Source organism: Thermobia domestica, chromosome 12, assembly GCF_964235325.1.
Source record: "Thermobia domestica chromosome 12, izTheDome1.hap1.1, whole genome shotgun sequence".
NCBI classification, from domain to species: domain Eukaryota; kingdom Metazoa; phylum Arthropoda; class Insecta; order Zygentoma; family Lepismatidae; genus Thermobia; species Thermobia domestica.
The window spans coordinates 177,870,122-177,885,302 of NC_137465.1; the positions used below are offsets into that span (position 1 = coordinate 177,870,122).

The 15,181-nt window shown below is 34.5% G+C and overlaps 2 protein-coding genes across 3 annotated transcripts in view; both read right to left on the reverse strand.

Annotated features, from left to right (window-relative positions):
* LOC145666189 (DNA polymerase delta subunit 4-like) overlaps nt 1-15,181 on the reverse strand; it is a 15,524-nt gene continuing 343 nt past the window's right edge. The window contains exons 2-3 of the mRNA XM_081733259.1: nt 6,070-6,271; nt 1-34 (exon numbers count right to left, since the gene is read on the reverse strand). Of these exons, the coding sequence (XP_081589385.1) occupies nt 1-34; nt 6,070-6,271 (236 nt within the window). The remainder of the gene's footprint in view (nt 35-6,069; nt 6,272-15,181) is intronic.
* Nucleotides 6,136-15,181, reverse strand: part of LOC145666864 (uncharacterized) — a 25,660-nt gene continuing 16,614 nt past the window's right edge. For both annotated transcript variants that reach the window (XM_081734446.1, XM_081734445.1), the window contains exon 4: nt 6,136-6,271. The gene's annotated coding sequence lies outside the window, so the exon portion shown is untranslated. The remainder of the gene's footprint in view (nt 6,272-15,181) is intronic.

Genomic DNA, 15,181 nt, shown 5'->3' on the forward strand with positions numbered 1-15,181 from the left:
TCATGCCCTGAGAATCTTGTACTTATACCATACACTGAAAATAAATAAACAAATAAAAAGTAATTAGAAACGGAAATGGACAATATATTCAAGGCAGATATTGCAATTATTTACAATGATCAATTAACGCAAATTTTGCGGTAGATGTTCACATGTAACCGGAAATTTAATTCAGTAAGTGCCTGTATCTTTACACTAAATATGTGGTATATACATTAATATTCCATGTTCGGTGATTACTGCATGAAATTACCTTTTTTGAATGTTTTCTTCTCTCTTTCCCGCCGGTTACACAGTGAAACTACGTTGCAACATTGATTAGTATTGCTATCTGTTATAAAGAAAAGCAACTAACTTTTATCTACACTAGTAACAGCAGTGCAGCTATTTCAAGCATAGTGGTATGTTTTCTTGGGAACCGCGAATCAAATTTGCAGAAATTTCGCAAAGATTGGCAATACAATTTCGAGAAAAAGTTTGAATACACAAATGTATGAATGGTGTGCACGAACCAAAATGATAGAAAAGAAGACTTAAACGCTACAGTAGTGAATGACGTCAATGTTGAACATCTAGAAAAATCTAATCGTGAGAGAGAAGCGAATTAATCTTTGTCAAATAGTACAGAAAACCCATCAGTAATGGGAGTATTGGTACTATCGTAAGGTAGCCGCGAGGTGGCTTTAGAAACACCCGACTGATTCTCAAAAAAGTCAGAGAATGTCCACGTCTCTTTAGAATTATTTTATCGTTCCAAATAAAGTGGTAAGGTTGCTTCCGGAACAGTCACTACTCACAAGACCTGAATTCAGCATTCCACGCAGCATAAGAGAGATAAAGTATGGAAATGGAAGCATAAACATTTTCTCACTATAGAAGAACTAGAAATAAGAGACTCAGTCATCAGAACAAATCCTTCTCTTATGTTTTGGCATTAACATGGCAACGTTAAAAATGCCACAAGATAAATAATTATTACATTAGAAATCAAGATTCTTTACTCATTATAACTTTGTCTCCTTGTGTGTCAAAATTTAATTCTAGTTTTGAAGTGTGCCCCATATTTATTAATATACCAATCCCAGATGTATAACGAATAGGTTGGCCATAAGGATAAGTCGACCTAGAGACAGTAATTTTATGAAGATTTCTATCGGAATAGCTAACGCAATAAGCCATGACTAGATAAGTATTATCTATAGCAGTGGTCACCAAACTTACGTAGCTTCTGAGCTATCGTAACGTTTTTAAATCCTACTGTGAGCTACCAACCAAACGACCTATCAAGTTTTTTTTTTTTCTTTTTTTTTTTCAAATCTTACATTTGTTTATAAAGGAATCAAGGTTGGCCAACCGAAGCGTTAACGCGATCTACCGAAAATGTCCCAGCGAGCTACTAGTAGCTCGTGACCGACAGTTTGGCGATCACTGATCTATAGGTAAGGTAAGTCGAATGACAAAATGAGCATTTGAATTATGAAATTTCACACACAAAGATAATGTTATGTTAAGCACTTTAATAAGTTTTATTGTAACGTGATACTGTATTATTCTGTGTTATTATGCATCGTAATAATAAATTTGCTATTCCTCATTTCTTAGGACTACACTTCCATTGACATAGAAAAATGAGCATCGCTCGCTAGTTCTCGGCTACACCTCATCTTCTTCAAGTGGTTTCAACACAAACTATAGTAAAGGTGTCCGTGTTTCTAACAATCATTTGCTTCTCTTTTCATGAAACTCAAAATTATGAAATACACGCTAACATTAACAAAGTTTTGTATCCACTATGAACAAAGCAAATTGAATAGCCTTGTTTCTACTTTTCATTCACCTTTGGATTTTTTTTGTCAAATATGGAAGTATTTTATTGTTAATACTTAACATGTGAATTTCTTGCTTTTGTGTCTCTTGATAATTATTTAGGCAAAATGACCCTCCTCTGCCACTACGATAAACATTCTATTAATTAATTAATTAAATGAATAAATAAATAAAGTTTACATTGTTAGCTTAAACTTAAATTCCTTACTTTTTTTAAAAGAGAATTATTTACTTACGTCAACGTTTGGATTAAACATCTCAGAGTTGACAACTATGACTTATCAGTTTTAGTTACTTGAACAAACAAATTTATGATATTTTACTTACAGGTAACTAATTCCTGAAAACATCTTGCACTACAGAATTTTCGGCTTTCCCTTGGACTCTTGGTCACAGTGGTTAAAAACAGGAGAAAAAAACAATAAAAACATCAGGATAGTTAAAAAAAAAAAAAAAACTCGCCAGTGTTGAGCAGTGCGAGAAGACACCTTTGAGCCTTCTGCTCACTCATTTAATGGTGGAGCACACATCACAATATTGCCAGCTCATATTAGTATTTTTATTTATATGCTAATGTTGCTTGTGTTTTTCAATCACTACATTCATTCCTTACTCAACCATCCTTACCTGCATTCAAGTTCGAATTTCTTAAACGAATAAACAAGTTTTCGAAAACAAGTCTCTTAATTTAATTATTAACCCCGAATAAAATTCTTGGAATTATCAATATTGTGCTGTGTTTTTTTCCAAATATTTCTACAGTCCAGAAACCGGTTGCTTTGCTTTGGCTGGCTTATATTCTTCAACCCGTATTTTGAGATTTATTTTTGTCCTACCTATATATTCTTCCTAGCAACTGCATCTTACTTAACAAAATCTGAATTTTCGTTGGGATCGGTACAGTAGCTCTTAACTTGAGGATGTATATTTCCAAAGTTTTTAGGAGGTTTTAATGCGGTATGGAAACCATATTGTGTAAAAATCTTACTTAATGCGATCGATAACCTACGGTATACAGGTAAATCAACTCACTTGATGTCAGTGGTTTGGTTTCAGAATTATGCCAACTTAATAAAATTGACATTGGATACTCATCCATACTACCTAGATACTACACTTACAGGAATACATATTACATACTAAATCCTCTCCTTTTACTTTCCTGATGTTCATAAAACTGTTTCTTCTGTTTTTTACCTACGTGACTAAGACTCCAGGGGAGAGCCGAAAGCTAGATAATGCAGTGTGTTCTCAGAGATTACAGTTATCTGTAAGTAAAATGACTGTAAGAATTCCTAAAAATGTTAATATATTGTCTGAAATTTATGATAATTAACAAACTTCACTTTCATCTTCCAATAAGTAGACCCCAACGGATGTATTACCTTTAAAAGCTAATACCGCATTATGCAAAATATTATCAATCATGAAGTACAGCATATTTATATGACATTAATAAATAGGCAACTTTCATATATACAGTATTATCATACATTTTAATTAAAATAATAATAATAATAATAATAGGGTTACATAGTCTGGTAACACCTTTAAGAACTTATTCTGAACCATTTATGAAAATTATTACTATTATTTACACTAAATTTTGCAAGCAACGCAGTTTATTATTTTTTCTCCACATCATTTAATGAGGAAATCGTGTAACCCGACAAATATTTACCCAGCAATCCAATGCCCAACGCCTTCTTTGTAATTGTGATTGTCGTTTGTTCAATTTGCACGTAAGTTCCATCACATTAATTAGAACAGTCACGTGCAACAGCGTCCCCAGGCAATGACCCCTTACTGAAAATGTACTTCTTACATAATCTTAAACTGAACTGAAAATATTTCCTGGATAACTAATGCTCACCCTGGAAAATATCATCCGTAGTGGAATATACAGTGTAGCATGGAACATTGAGAGACTAGTTCAGAACATGAAGAAATTCCCCAATAAATGAAAAATAAATATTTTTTTTTCCGCTTTTCTTTAGTAAATAAGTATTTTGCTTACCGTTATAACAGTTTTCTTGTTCCTGTGATGTTAGTGTTCTCCATTAAATATGAGCATTCGATTGTTATGAAAATGTTATGCATGGTCTCATATGGCCTTAAATGGCAGCAAGTCCTCTGTCATTGCCCCACCTCCTGTTCCAATTTGCACGGAGTTAGAAGAAGAACATATATCATGTTCTTTACATATTCTCACAGAGACGCAAAAATAACACGAAGTGCTACCGAGTGTATTTCATTGGTCGTTTACAGTACAGCCAAATCCAGCAATTTAGCAACCGTGTTTAGATATGGCTTGACGTTGGAGCAAAGTCAAGATTTCGGCTCCAGAACTGACCGTAGATGGTGTTCAATGATGCTCAAGTCTGTTAATTGGATGGGACAGGGCAGGGCAGATAATGTGCCTCATTCCGGAGCTCACGAAACCATGCCTCAACAGCTCGAACAATGTGAATTGTCACATTTTCATCTTGAAAACTTGCGTCATTAACCGAAAGCATCTCGACAACAGGAAGCAAGTCGTTACAGAAACTATCCACATAATCACTGGACCCATGAGATACCAGGGAACTGCGGTCAACTCACAGAGGCACTACCATGTTTCTTCGTATGGGGAAGGGGGGGCACAGTTGAAAGCATACGCCTCTTTTGAGTGTCCTTCATATATAAACACAGCCTGTTATTGGAAATAAGATTAAAGAGGACTCATCAAACCACGCTACAAGTTTCTAATCATTGGAGATCTACTTTAAATGTTCTCGGCACCATTTTCTTCGTGCTAAAGAATTGATCGTGATACTGTGGTTTGTAAACTCAACCCAACCGCGGACGTTCAGGTTATGCAACTCGTGATAGGTTGTTCCAGATGCTGATTGAGTTTTGCAGTTACTTTTGCCACATTCATTCTATGGTCCTTGTGACAATCCTTTTCTATGATCGGCGTTCTCTGTGACTGAGATTTCTCTTCAATCCACTATTGCTTTTTGCCGATCTTGTTTTGCCGCGAGTTCTGTAGTTCATCACCTGGACACTTTTTTCTCGCGTCATGCCTATTTCATTAACTGGCCATCCACAATTTGATTTCTTTGAAGCTCAGTCTCTCATCCTGCACCAGAACCATCTGCCCACTTCAACACACACACACCTCCGTTCTACGCCGCCTGACATACTACAGACCTAATACATCACTACAACACTAACAACGACCAGGTACTGCAGATGCATTCTCAGTGTTAGCACCTTTACACATCTTAATGTGTTGCGAACTGTAGGTGTTTCCATTTTTGTGATAATCACCTGTATATATGTAGACAGTATCATAGGCCAAATATAGGTCTTCAGAAAATGTTTATTAAAATAATAGTAACCGAAAACTACTCAAAATTTTTGAGAAACTGACCAATCACAAAATTATCTAACAGTCCAAGAGGCCATAAGAGTCAACGAAAAATTAGTTGATTTCTTGTTATATTGAAAGTAATTTCAGGAAAAATAAATGTTATGATTTTTGCTCAACGTCAAATGAAAACTTCTGAAAAAACACTATCGCCATCTTTTTGGACTCAAATGGACCAAAAGAAGTTTATATTGCAAGGTTAATTGTATCACATACGGCATAATTTATACAGTTTGTATTTAGTATATGGCCTTACAGTAAGATAAAGAATCTAACAGCGAATTTAGACAAAATAATTAACAATTTTATCCATGTCTTAAAAGACCCTTGCATCTTCATTTCACTGAACTATATAATAAAAATCACTGTTATTACAAACTAACTAGAATAAAAAATCAATTACCACTAAGATTTGACAACACTGATGTTTGCGAAATAACTATTAAACTTGGCAAATATTCGCAAGTAAAGGAGACTGAAGTTAGCATACGTAGTTATAAATCTTTTTCTCTACATTTCTCATTTAGTTTGCAAAGCATTTTCATTTCTGTACAGAAACTTTACTAAATTGGAATCTATTGGGCTGAATGGATCTAATTTGAACGTGTGATCACCAGCTTCCTGGTTGAAATCATTAGGCAGAACAATGATCCATCTGCAATTAGTGAAATCCACCCCCCCTTTTTTTTTTTTTTTTTTCAATTAACAAAGTACGTAACTCATGCATTAAACTTTTATTCTTTGACCAAAAAGAAAGTTTTAAAATAAATAAAACAGCAGTATTATTACTCGAGTTCCCATTTTTTTTTAAAGAAAAAAAATGAACTTACCATTCCGTATAAATATCACTATTTGAATGACAAAGAATAATATCCCGCACTTCTACAGGAGGTTGTAAACCAAGTTTCAAAGCACGATCCCATCGCTGCATTCGTGTTATGTCAAGGCACGGACCATACTTCCAATTAAAATCGAAATCTCTCAGTTTTTGCAATTCTTCTTCTTCTTTAGTGACTGTTGCACTAGAAGTACCTGCAAATATTGAAACAGATAATCTAACAATTGAACATACTCCGAAATAAATTAAGCTCGTACAATTTAATTATATTTCCTTGTTTTTAACCTATAATTACAGATCTTACAGTTTTAAAATACATTAGATACTACCAGGGGCGGCGATTAGGGGAGCAAGAGGGGGCAGTTGCCTCCCACTTTTTTAAAGTGCCTCCTTAATGTACATAGTTTTATTTTGGAATGTAAAGTTTTTTTTATGTATTACTGGTTCATAGAAAAAAAATAGTACCATATAATATTTGCTGTTGCGTATGTATTGGTTGTCTTCCCGTGGAGTTAAGAAAACTACAGGAATTGCGTTTTAATTGCAATACAAAGCAATGAAATTGCAATTACGTATTTCTTTAAATGTCATAGCATATGTTTATAGTATTTACTATCTTTCATTTTCTAAGAGTAATAACATACATTTAATGGCATGTATGGAATTAAATATATAAGTTGTTCATCAATCCCCAGTTTCAATATAACTTCTACAAAACAAGCCTCATTATTCATTGCTACGGTTAATATTATCCTTTCTATTTATCTGTTTTGCAAATTTGTTATTAAATAATTTGATCACATAATTTTCCAGACAGAATTTTAAGATGTTCATGAGGAAGGAATCAGATCTCTTCTTACAATTTCATTCTTTAAGAGTACAAACGGCTTGTACCTACTTGTGCTGCTCTTGTCAATTTACTTAATAAAATATGAAATACAGTATTTTAACTGAAAAAGATAGTATCATATTAGTTATACAACCTTTCGTCAAACAAAGTGTCAGAAACAACCAGGAAAACTAACATTTATATACAAATATTCAGATCATGTCTTGCCCCCTACTTTTAACGTCCAATCGCCGCCACTAAATACTACGTTACATGACTGTACTCAGGTATACAGCAGATTTTTTCAAGTTATTTCAAATCACGGTCTACCCCTACCCTTTAATCACATCCTCTTGCCAGCGACCGTCATATTTAATTTCTGGTTTGTAATAAGCTTTTCGATTATTGTAATTTATCGCTTGTGAAATCTGGTAGTTTCATTTGTATTTGTACTGTTCTCGTATTTCAATACTTTCACTCCTCTTTTATTCCAATTGTTTTTAAAACAATTCTTTATTTGTTTCTTACTCTTTCTTGTATTTGATAATAAGTATGGGAATTAAACTGTCTGTCAAAATAAGAAATTCCAAATAATCTTTAAAATATATATATTTCTGCTAATTACATTTATCTTTTTCACCTCCCTTCTCAACCTCAGATATACCTCTTGCAACCCCCTACGGGTCCCGATCCCCCACGTTGAGAAACTCCGGGTTCCAGCAATACATCTTCTAAAGTATAAACCTATCTTAAGTAGAAGACAATTTTGAAAAAAAAAAAAAAAAAAAAAAAAAAAAAAAAAAAAAAAAAAACAGTACTTAAAAACAGTTGGATTTTTTTCTTTGGTTTTTGCGATTTACAGAAAAGGCCCTCTTTTATTAAGGTGAAAATCATTGCTATAAATAACTACGTCGCCTGCATTTTGATAATGTCAGGGAAATAAATCACATCAACTTTTTTTTTTTTTTTCATTTTCTTTCTTTCTTTCTTCCACGACCAGGATTAGACCTAGCATCCCATAGCCTATGAAAATGTTAAGAGAGTTTCCTCGTTGCTAAATGATTAGCATACGCCCTTTCAGTGAAGAAGACCCTGGTTTGACTCTCGTTACAAGCTACTGTACTAAGTTCACGTCTCATACAACCTTAATCCTGAAAAGGGATACGAAACTCAAACAACAAATGCGACTACTGTTAAGAGATAAGAGGATGAATTTCTGATTTTTTTTCATTTCCTTTAAGTTATAGAAATGTGAGTGAGTAAAAACAAGCATAAGATATCTTTAGTGATGTAAAGATTATCTGATTCACTGACTTTCAATAGGATTATCGTCAATTCAACTCAAATAATAATCGTGCAGTTATATCTTAAATTCAGGAGGTTTTCAAGTTGCGAAAATTTGTCGGGACAGAGCGCCTGATGTGTTTTTATTTGTTTAGTTTTAGATTTCTTTTCAGTACCGTACCGAGACTAAAAGAATCAAGACACCAAATCTTATATGCTTCTGCCAGGATTGAACCTCGATATTTTCCGCATTCATGTAATTATTGTTAATAAATATTGTCAAACATTATGCTTGTTGGTACAGAATTATAAGTAATAAAATTTGAATTTAAGGATTTTATTTTATGCATCTTGAATTGCACAGAGCTTAAACGTGGGGAACACGACACACTGATGAGAAATAATTACAAAGAAAATGAATGAACATAGGAGAAACTTTGCTCGGTGGGACAAGAACGGATGAAGAAAAGCTATCACATGCTTGGAGAGGATGACACTTGAATTACTTCGGTGCAACAACATTGCGCAAATTTTTCTAAGGATTAGATCGTTGATAATCTTTGTAATCAATGAGGAGTAAAAACTGATGAAATTGCGCAAATTTTCACAGCGACGTTGTCAACAGGATTCAAGAAATTGTGTGATATTTTGCACCGAAATAAAATGTATAAACGCCATTCATTTGAGATATACTTGTATTGCATTCTAATATTTACAAAGCAAAATATATATTTACAGAACATTTCATGTTTACAGCTTGAATCCCTAGAATTAAAATCTTACAGCTTTTAAAAATGTCCCACGTGCCTGCTCATGGTTTATCTATGAATTCCTAAACTCAGCGTATTTCCTAATGAAGAGCTCGCTCCTTTTGAAATCTGCTAGTTTTTGGGCTTCTGAAATTCCTTTCACTATCGACGTCACTTTCATGGCAGTTTCCGTTTGGATCTCTAGCAAAACAGAAATCACCGTATGAACATCAAGAGCAGGGAAGTAAAATTGACTATTGTAGTGTCTATGAAAAGCTTCTGGTCGATTTGTTGTCCGACGCAGAGCCAGTTTATTGCCTCCTGTTTATATTACCCTCCTCACTAAAATTTGCTATTAATTTTCGATCCTGATTGGTTCGTTGTGATTCTCATTTCTCATTGGCTTGTTATATTATTGCCTTATTATATCCGCAACTAGCAGACAACCAGTTACCATTGATTCTTGTAACAATTTATATAACAAATTTTCCTCACAGCACCTAAGAACAGTAATTAAGAGGCAAATGAAAATATAAGGATCATTTATATAAAGATGAAAGGACAGTTCCTAAAATACGTGGTAGACATACCTGAAATATGCAAACAAATTCTTGTTTGTGATTGGTCAAAACTGGAAAATGTAAACAAATCCTTATCTCTGACTGGTCGAACGTCTGTCTACCATATTTAAAGGAAACTTCTAGAAATATTTATATTTTTTGTTTATTTTATATAAGTTTGTTTTCCTTAGTTTTCCAATAACTTTTCTTACAGTTTTAATCTTTCAGGCAACTTACATTTAGACATGATGCAGAAAATTAGTGACTGGGACATGTTCCCTGTCTCTTTCTCTAACGACGCCCATGCACACATATAATAGCGATAACTGAAATAAAATGAAATGAAATCTTTGATTTTTACGTCCCACGGTTATGCTGGTTAGACTAAAGGAGACGGTGATGATGAGAGATGAATGAAATGGTGGAATGAAGAAAGTGGGAGGAAACGGGAGAACCCCGAGAAAACCCACGCACACGATGTTTGTCCACCACAAAGTTCACTTGGCGGGGGCTGGGATCAAACCCGGGACCCCTAGCACCAGAGGTGAACGCTCGACCACTGAGCCACCGCGGCCCCAGCGATAACTGAAAATGCTATTGTCATCCATTAATTTTTTCTCCCTAGAAGAACTTGCGTTTTGGTAACTATTTTTATTAGTCGAAATGCTTATGGTAATGATGGCAACGTTGCGCAACTTTTTCCCGCGATTTCCAATTTTGTTACCTGCTCATTAAGACTTTATCCTTGTCAAAAGTTGAGTGGAAGTTTGAGCAATTTCAGTGCATCCAATTACTTTATTAAAAAGAAAAGAAAAAACTGGAGACCACGATATTATTTGACAAGTAGAAGCACCTGCTCTTCGCACGAGAAGAATAATGTCTACGTAAAAATTTTTGAAAATAAAGAATTGCGTGAAGTATATAACGACGAGCAATGCATTCGCCCAGCTGACATGCCTATTCTTCGCACGAGAAGAATAAGGTTAATGCAAGAGAATTCAAAGATCTGGAAGGTATGCAACGTGACTCATAGTAAAAACGTTTGGGTTGCCAATCTCAAGGACACTGTGGTTCATTGTATATATACGTATAGTACAGGATATGGATAGAGCGTTTTTTTTCTTAGGAATTCTGGAAGTCCTCGAAACTTTTCCCTGCTAGACTTCGCGACACGTGCTAGAGATTTATGATCACTGTTTTCTGAAAACCAATGTTGGCTCAGTTCCTTTCCTTCTAACTGTTTATTTCTATTTTTTTCCAAAAGATATTGGGTTTAAGTCAGTTTTCGTGACAAGATCTGTATGAATAAAAGAATGACAACTCACACGCTCCTGAGGACTGTGGGGGTAAATATGATAGTGGTTGGGGAAGAAGACCTTTAACTTTGTCCAGAAGTTTACTATAAATTTTTAACTCCCCAAATTCTTCTCAAGTCGATAATAATAATAATAATAATAATAGGAAGAAGAAGAAAAAGAAAAAGACTTCATATGTGATTAAATCTTGTGAAGATGTATCTGTACAAAATTTGGGGGCTCTAGATGACTCCTTTCTATGCGAAAATCTGATAAGACAGACAATCTTTTGCCTGCTCTTCGTGACTTTGTTATATGAGAGAACCTAGATCATCTTGCATCCGTTTTCCAACAACACTATATTTTTGGTATGGTGAGGATCCTAGGGAACAACTCGCTGAACTAGCAACAATTGATTTTTCATTTAACATGATACTAGCTGTAATCCTTGCCAGGCTTTAATTCAGAACCTGGATAAAAAAAAGAGTAAGCACCCGTCGTTGCCCAATCTTCGTTCAGAACTTGAATAAATGAGAGGAAGAAAAATGTCCATAACCATTCCAATACTCGGATATTTATCTTATACTATTATTTAAGCTCGCAACACTATGTTGGTTAAGCACAGGCCAGGTGTCAAAAATTGATATATTTCACCCCCGGAAGATACTCCTGAGACAAAAATCGAAAAAAGGGCTTTGAAGGCGATTTGATCTGGTGAAGAACTATCTGTGTACCAAATTTAGTAGATCTAAGTCAATCTTTTCTATCCGACAAGCTGATGACAGCCAGACAGATACACAGATACACAGAGATCATTAAAGATTAGTAAGAAAGAAGATGTCTTATTGGGCATGTTACAAAACAAGATCACAATTGATATAATATGAAAGGTACCGATATTATTTACCAAAACGAAGAAATTAGTGTAAAACGATAGTATAACAGCAGTGATAGTAAAATATTTGTGATGAAGTTCTCAAGCTTAAACAATTGTCAGCTGACACGGTCGAGCACTCTACTGGTAATAACGGGACCAATTAGTCATGGGCGCCTGAAGAGGGCAGGGAGTTTGCCCCCGCTGGCTCACGAAAATGTATTAAATCTCTTAAAATTTTCTTAATACAAAAAAAAAAAAAAAAAAAAAAAAAAACGTAATATAGCAACCAGGGAAATGGGCCCCTAGAAAATTTTCTTCGGGCGCCCATGAAGTCAGTCACTGGTAAGAGTCCCGCTCTGGACATGTTACGTAACCCTAATATATTTTCATCATATAGTTCACTATCATAATTAATTTGTCATCTTTTGCTTTAGCCCTCTCCGCAGGTCTAGTGGCTAGCGTGCACTAGAGATGCAAGGGCTCGGAAAAAAACCGGCTTTTTTGAAAAAAAAAACCGTTTTTTTCTGCTTCGCTTTTTTGCTTGGGAAATTTTGAGCTTTTTTCAAAATTCTGCTTTAAATTGATAAAGCAGACTTTGTTTCGCTTCTCTATAACACAAAAAGTCATTTAATTAGTGGTTGATGCTGATAATAATATAAAACCTCGAAAATAAACCACGAATTTCGAAAAGATATTTTAAACAATTTTACTTCAACATTTCTACATTATGAATTCCAAAGGATTAACTAATGTATATAATTAAAAAAATTAACCTCCTATATACAAAAGTAAGCAGAGTTGGCAAGAACCATGGTTGTTTCTGAAAATGCCAAAAACCTGTTTTTTGGGGGGCAGTTTAAACCAGGCTTTTTTGGGTTTTAAACCAGGATTTTTGATTTAGATATTTTGCTTTATGTATTTATATTACATATTCACAGAAATAAGTTTGTTTCGCCTTGGTGTTATTATGCAACAACGGGGTTATGCTGGAGGAGGTCCCATAAGCTTAAAGAAGTCCGGTCAGTAAATTTCTTAAATTGAGAAACTTCGCCCTAGCCATCGGGAAAATCCCGTCATTATTTTAAATGTAAAACAATAACGGGAAAATCCTGTTATTGCTTTCCATGTAAAATTTAAAGGTCAACGTATTATAATCAGTACGCTAAATTGAGGTATTAAATTACAAATTTAGTATGTAGATATCATTGAAAATCCAATTCAAGCTAATGTTGGAAGCTACGTAGGCAATCGATAAATTTTACCAATTTCAATCAATATATTTAAGCAACCTTGGCTTCTTTATAAAACAACAGGCATGCAGAAATATATAATTTGGTTTCGTTTCGTATGTTTAGGCTTTACATCCTTACATAATACCGAGGTTATCAAGGAGAAGACTTTCGCTTAAAGTGACATCCGAACCGCTACTTGGTTTACACATGAAAGAAGGGTTGTGGTTCGACCGAGAATTGAATGGGACACCTTGAGTAAAAGGTGAAAAGGAAATACGACTAATGCAGATGGTTTGACATGTGGAAACGTCACCATGAAGTTCACACGATTCGCATTTTTATTCTTTTTATTTTTTTGGTTTAAACCAGTTATATATATATATATATATATATATATATATATATATATATATATAAACAGCTGGTGTAAACGAGCCAATCCTAAAAGTAAAAACTTCTTTTTAAAAAAACTATACAAATAACTAGCAAAATTGTATGTAGTATTTTTACTTCAAAATATTCCATACCCTCTTTTTGAAACAAAATAAAACATAAGAAAAATACTTAGATTTATATGATACAATTAAAGGTTGCACATCTGGAACTTTTGGTTCTGTATAGTCTTGAAATTCTACAGTTAAGTTTTTTATAACCACCATCGAGGGTGCCCATCAGGGGGGGCAAGGGGGCGCTTGCCCCCCCAGAAGAAAATGTACTTCAGAATATCGAAAATCCAATAGAATTTTTACATTAGTTACAGCAAAATTTGAAACTATTTTTGAAACGTCGATTATACTTGCGCCCCCACTTTGGAAACCACAACATGGGCGCCCTTGACCACCATCACGGTTTACCCAGTCCTCAAGTTTTCTGAACTTTTAACAAGAGGGATTCAATATATCATTACGGAACTCCCCCCCCCCAAAAAAAAAAGGACTACGGAATATATTTAAGTTAAGCTAAATACAACTGCACAACAAACATGACTGAGTGGTTGGCTTTTGCGCTTCTATCGGGAAGTCCGGGATTCAACCCAGCATTCGACCATTCTGACCAAGCTTTAATTCATTCCATCTGTGAATGTAGAAATAGTGCGTGTACTGGCCGACTAGGAGTGTAGGAGTTGGCCGACTTCCTTTCTTACTGTTTTTAAATCGTTATTATTACTAATTACCAGCAGTGACGGTTTTGCGAAGGTTAGGGGGTCGGTCTTTCGGACTGAAGCCTGTTCTCCAAAGTTGCGGAATGTCTAAAACTAACGAAATATCTAATAGTTATGCCTTTACTCATAAACTTTAAGCTCCCGTCAAATAAAAATTACGAATGTTTAGAAAAACTAAACATTAGTAGTAAGAAAACCCCTCCCAAAATACTTTTCTAAATTCGCCACGGATTCTCAGTATAAAATGATCTTCAAGGTTGTATCCGGAAGATTATTGCTAAACATATAAACGAAACGAAATATTAGTTATGCCTGTACTCATAAACTTCAAGCACCTCCCAAATAAAATTAGGACTTTTTAGAAAACGAAACAACCAGAGAAACCCCTCCCAAAGTACTTTTCTAAATCCGCTACTGATTATTTGTATTCAAGGTTGTATCCGGAAAATTACTGCTAAATCATTGCACAACTACAGTATAACAGAAATGTGGAAGTACGGTTTGACGTACATACTGAAAAACGTATGCTTTGACGGATATATAGAAAAACGCAAGTTTAACTTTTGTGCTAGAAACTACAGTACTAAGCTCTTAGAAATGAAACATGGATGACAAACTAAAATGATCTAGAGAAGAAAAAAAATGTCTAACTCAAAAGTTAAAATAAAGTTAAATAAACTGTAAAATTGCCCTCAAATACTACATTCTTCATGTTAGCTTTAATTCGTAAAACATGTGTTCCATCCATCTTGATGGTGAATTACAGAGCTAAATATGGCATTTACGTCATGGAATTCTTATCAAACTATAGAATATACTATAAGAAAGCTATTTGGATAGAAAAATCATGAAAATGAAAAAAGCCAAAATTTCCAAAATTCTCGTTTTTTTTCCCAAAAAAGCCGGCTTTTTATGTGAAAAAAAACCATCGATTCAAAAAAGCCGTCTTTTTTGCATCTCTAGCGTGCACATCTTTGATACACGGGATCCTGGGTTCGATTCCCGATGTGAACATTAAAGTTTGAATGCATTATACGGTGGCTCGGATTTCACCTTAAACTATAAGTCCACGTATCATTGCATCGGTGTTGAAAAGGACAAGTTCTTCGTTTACTT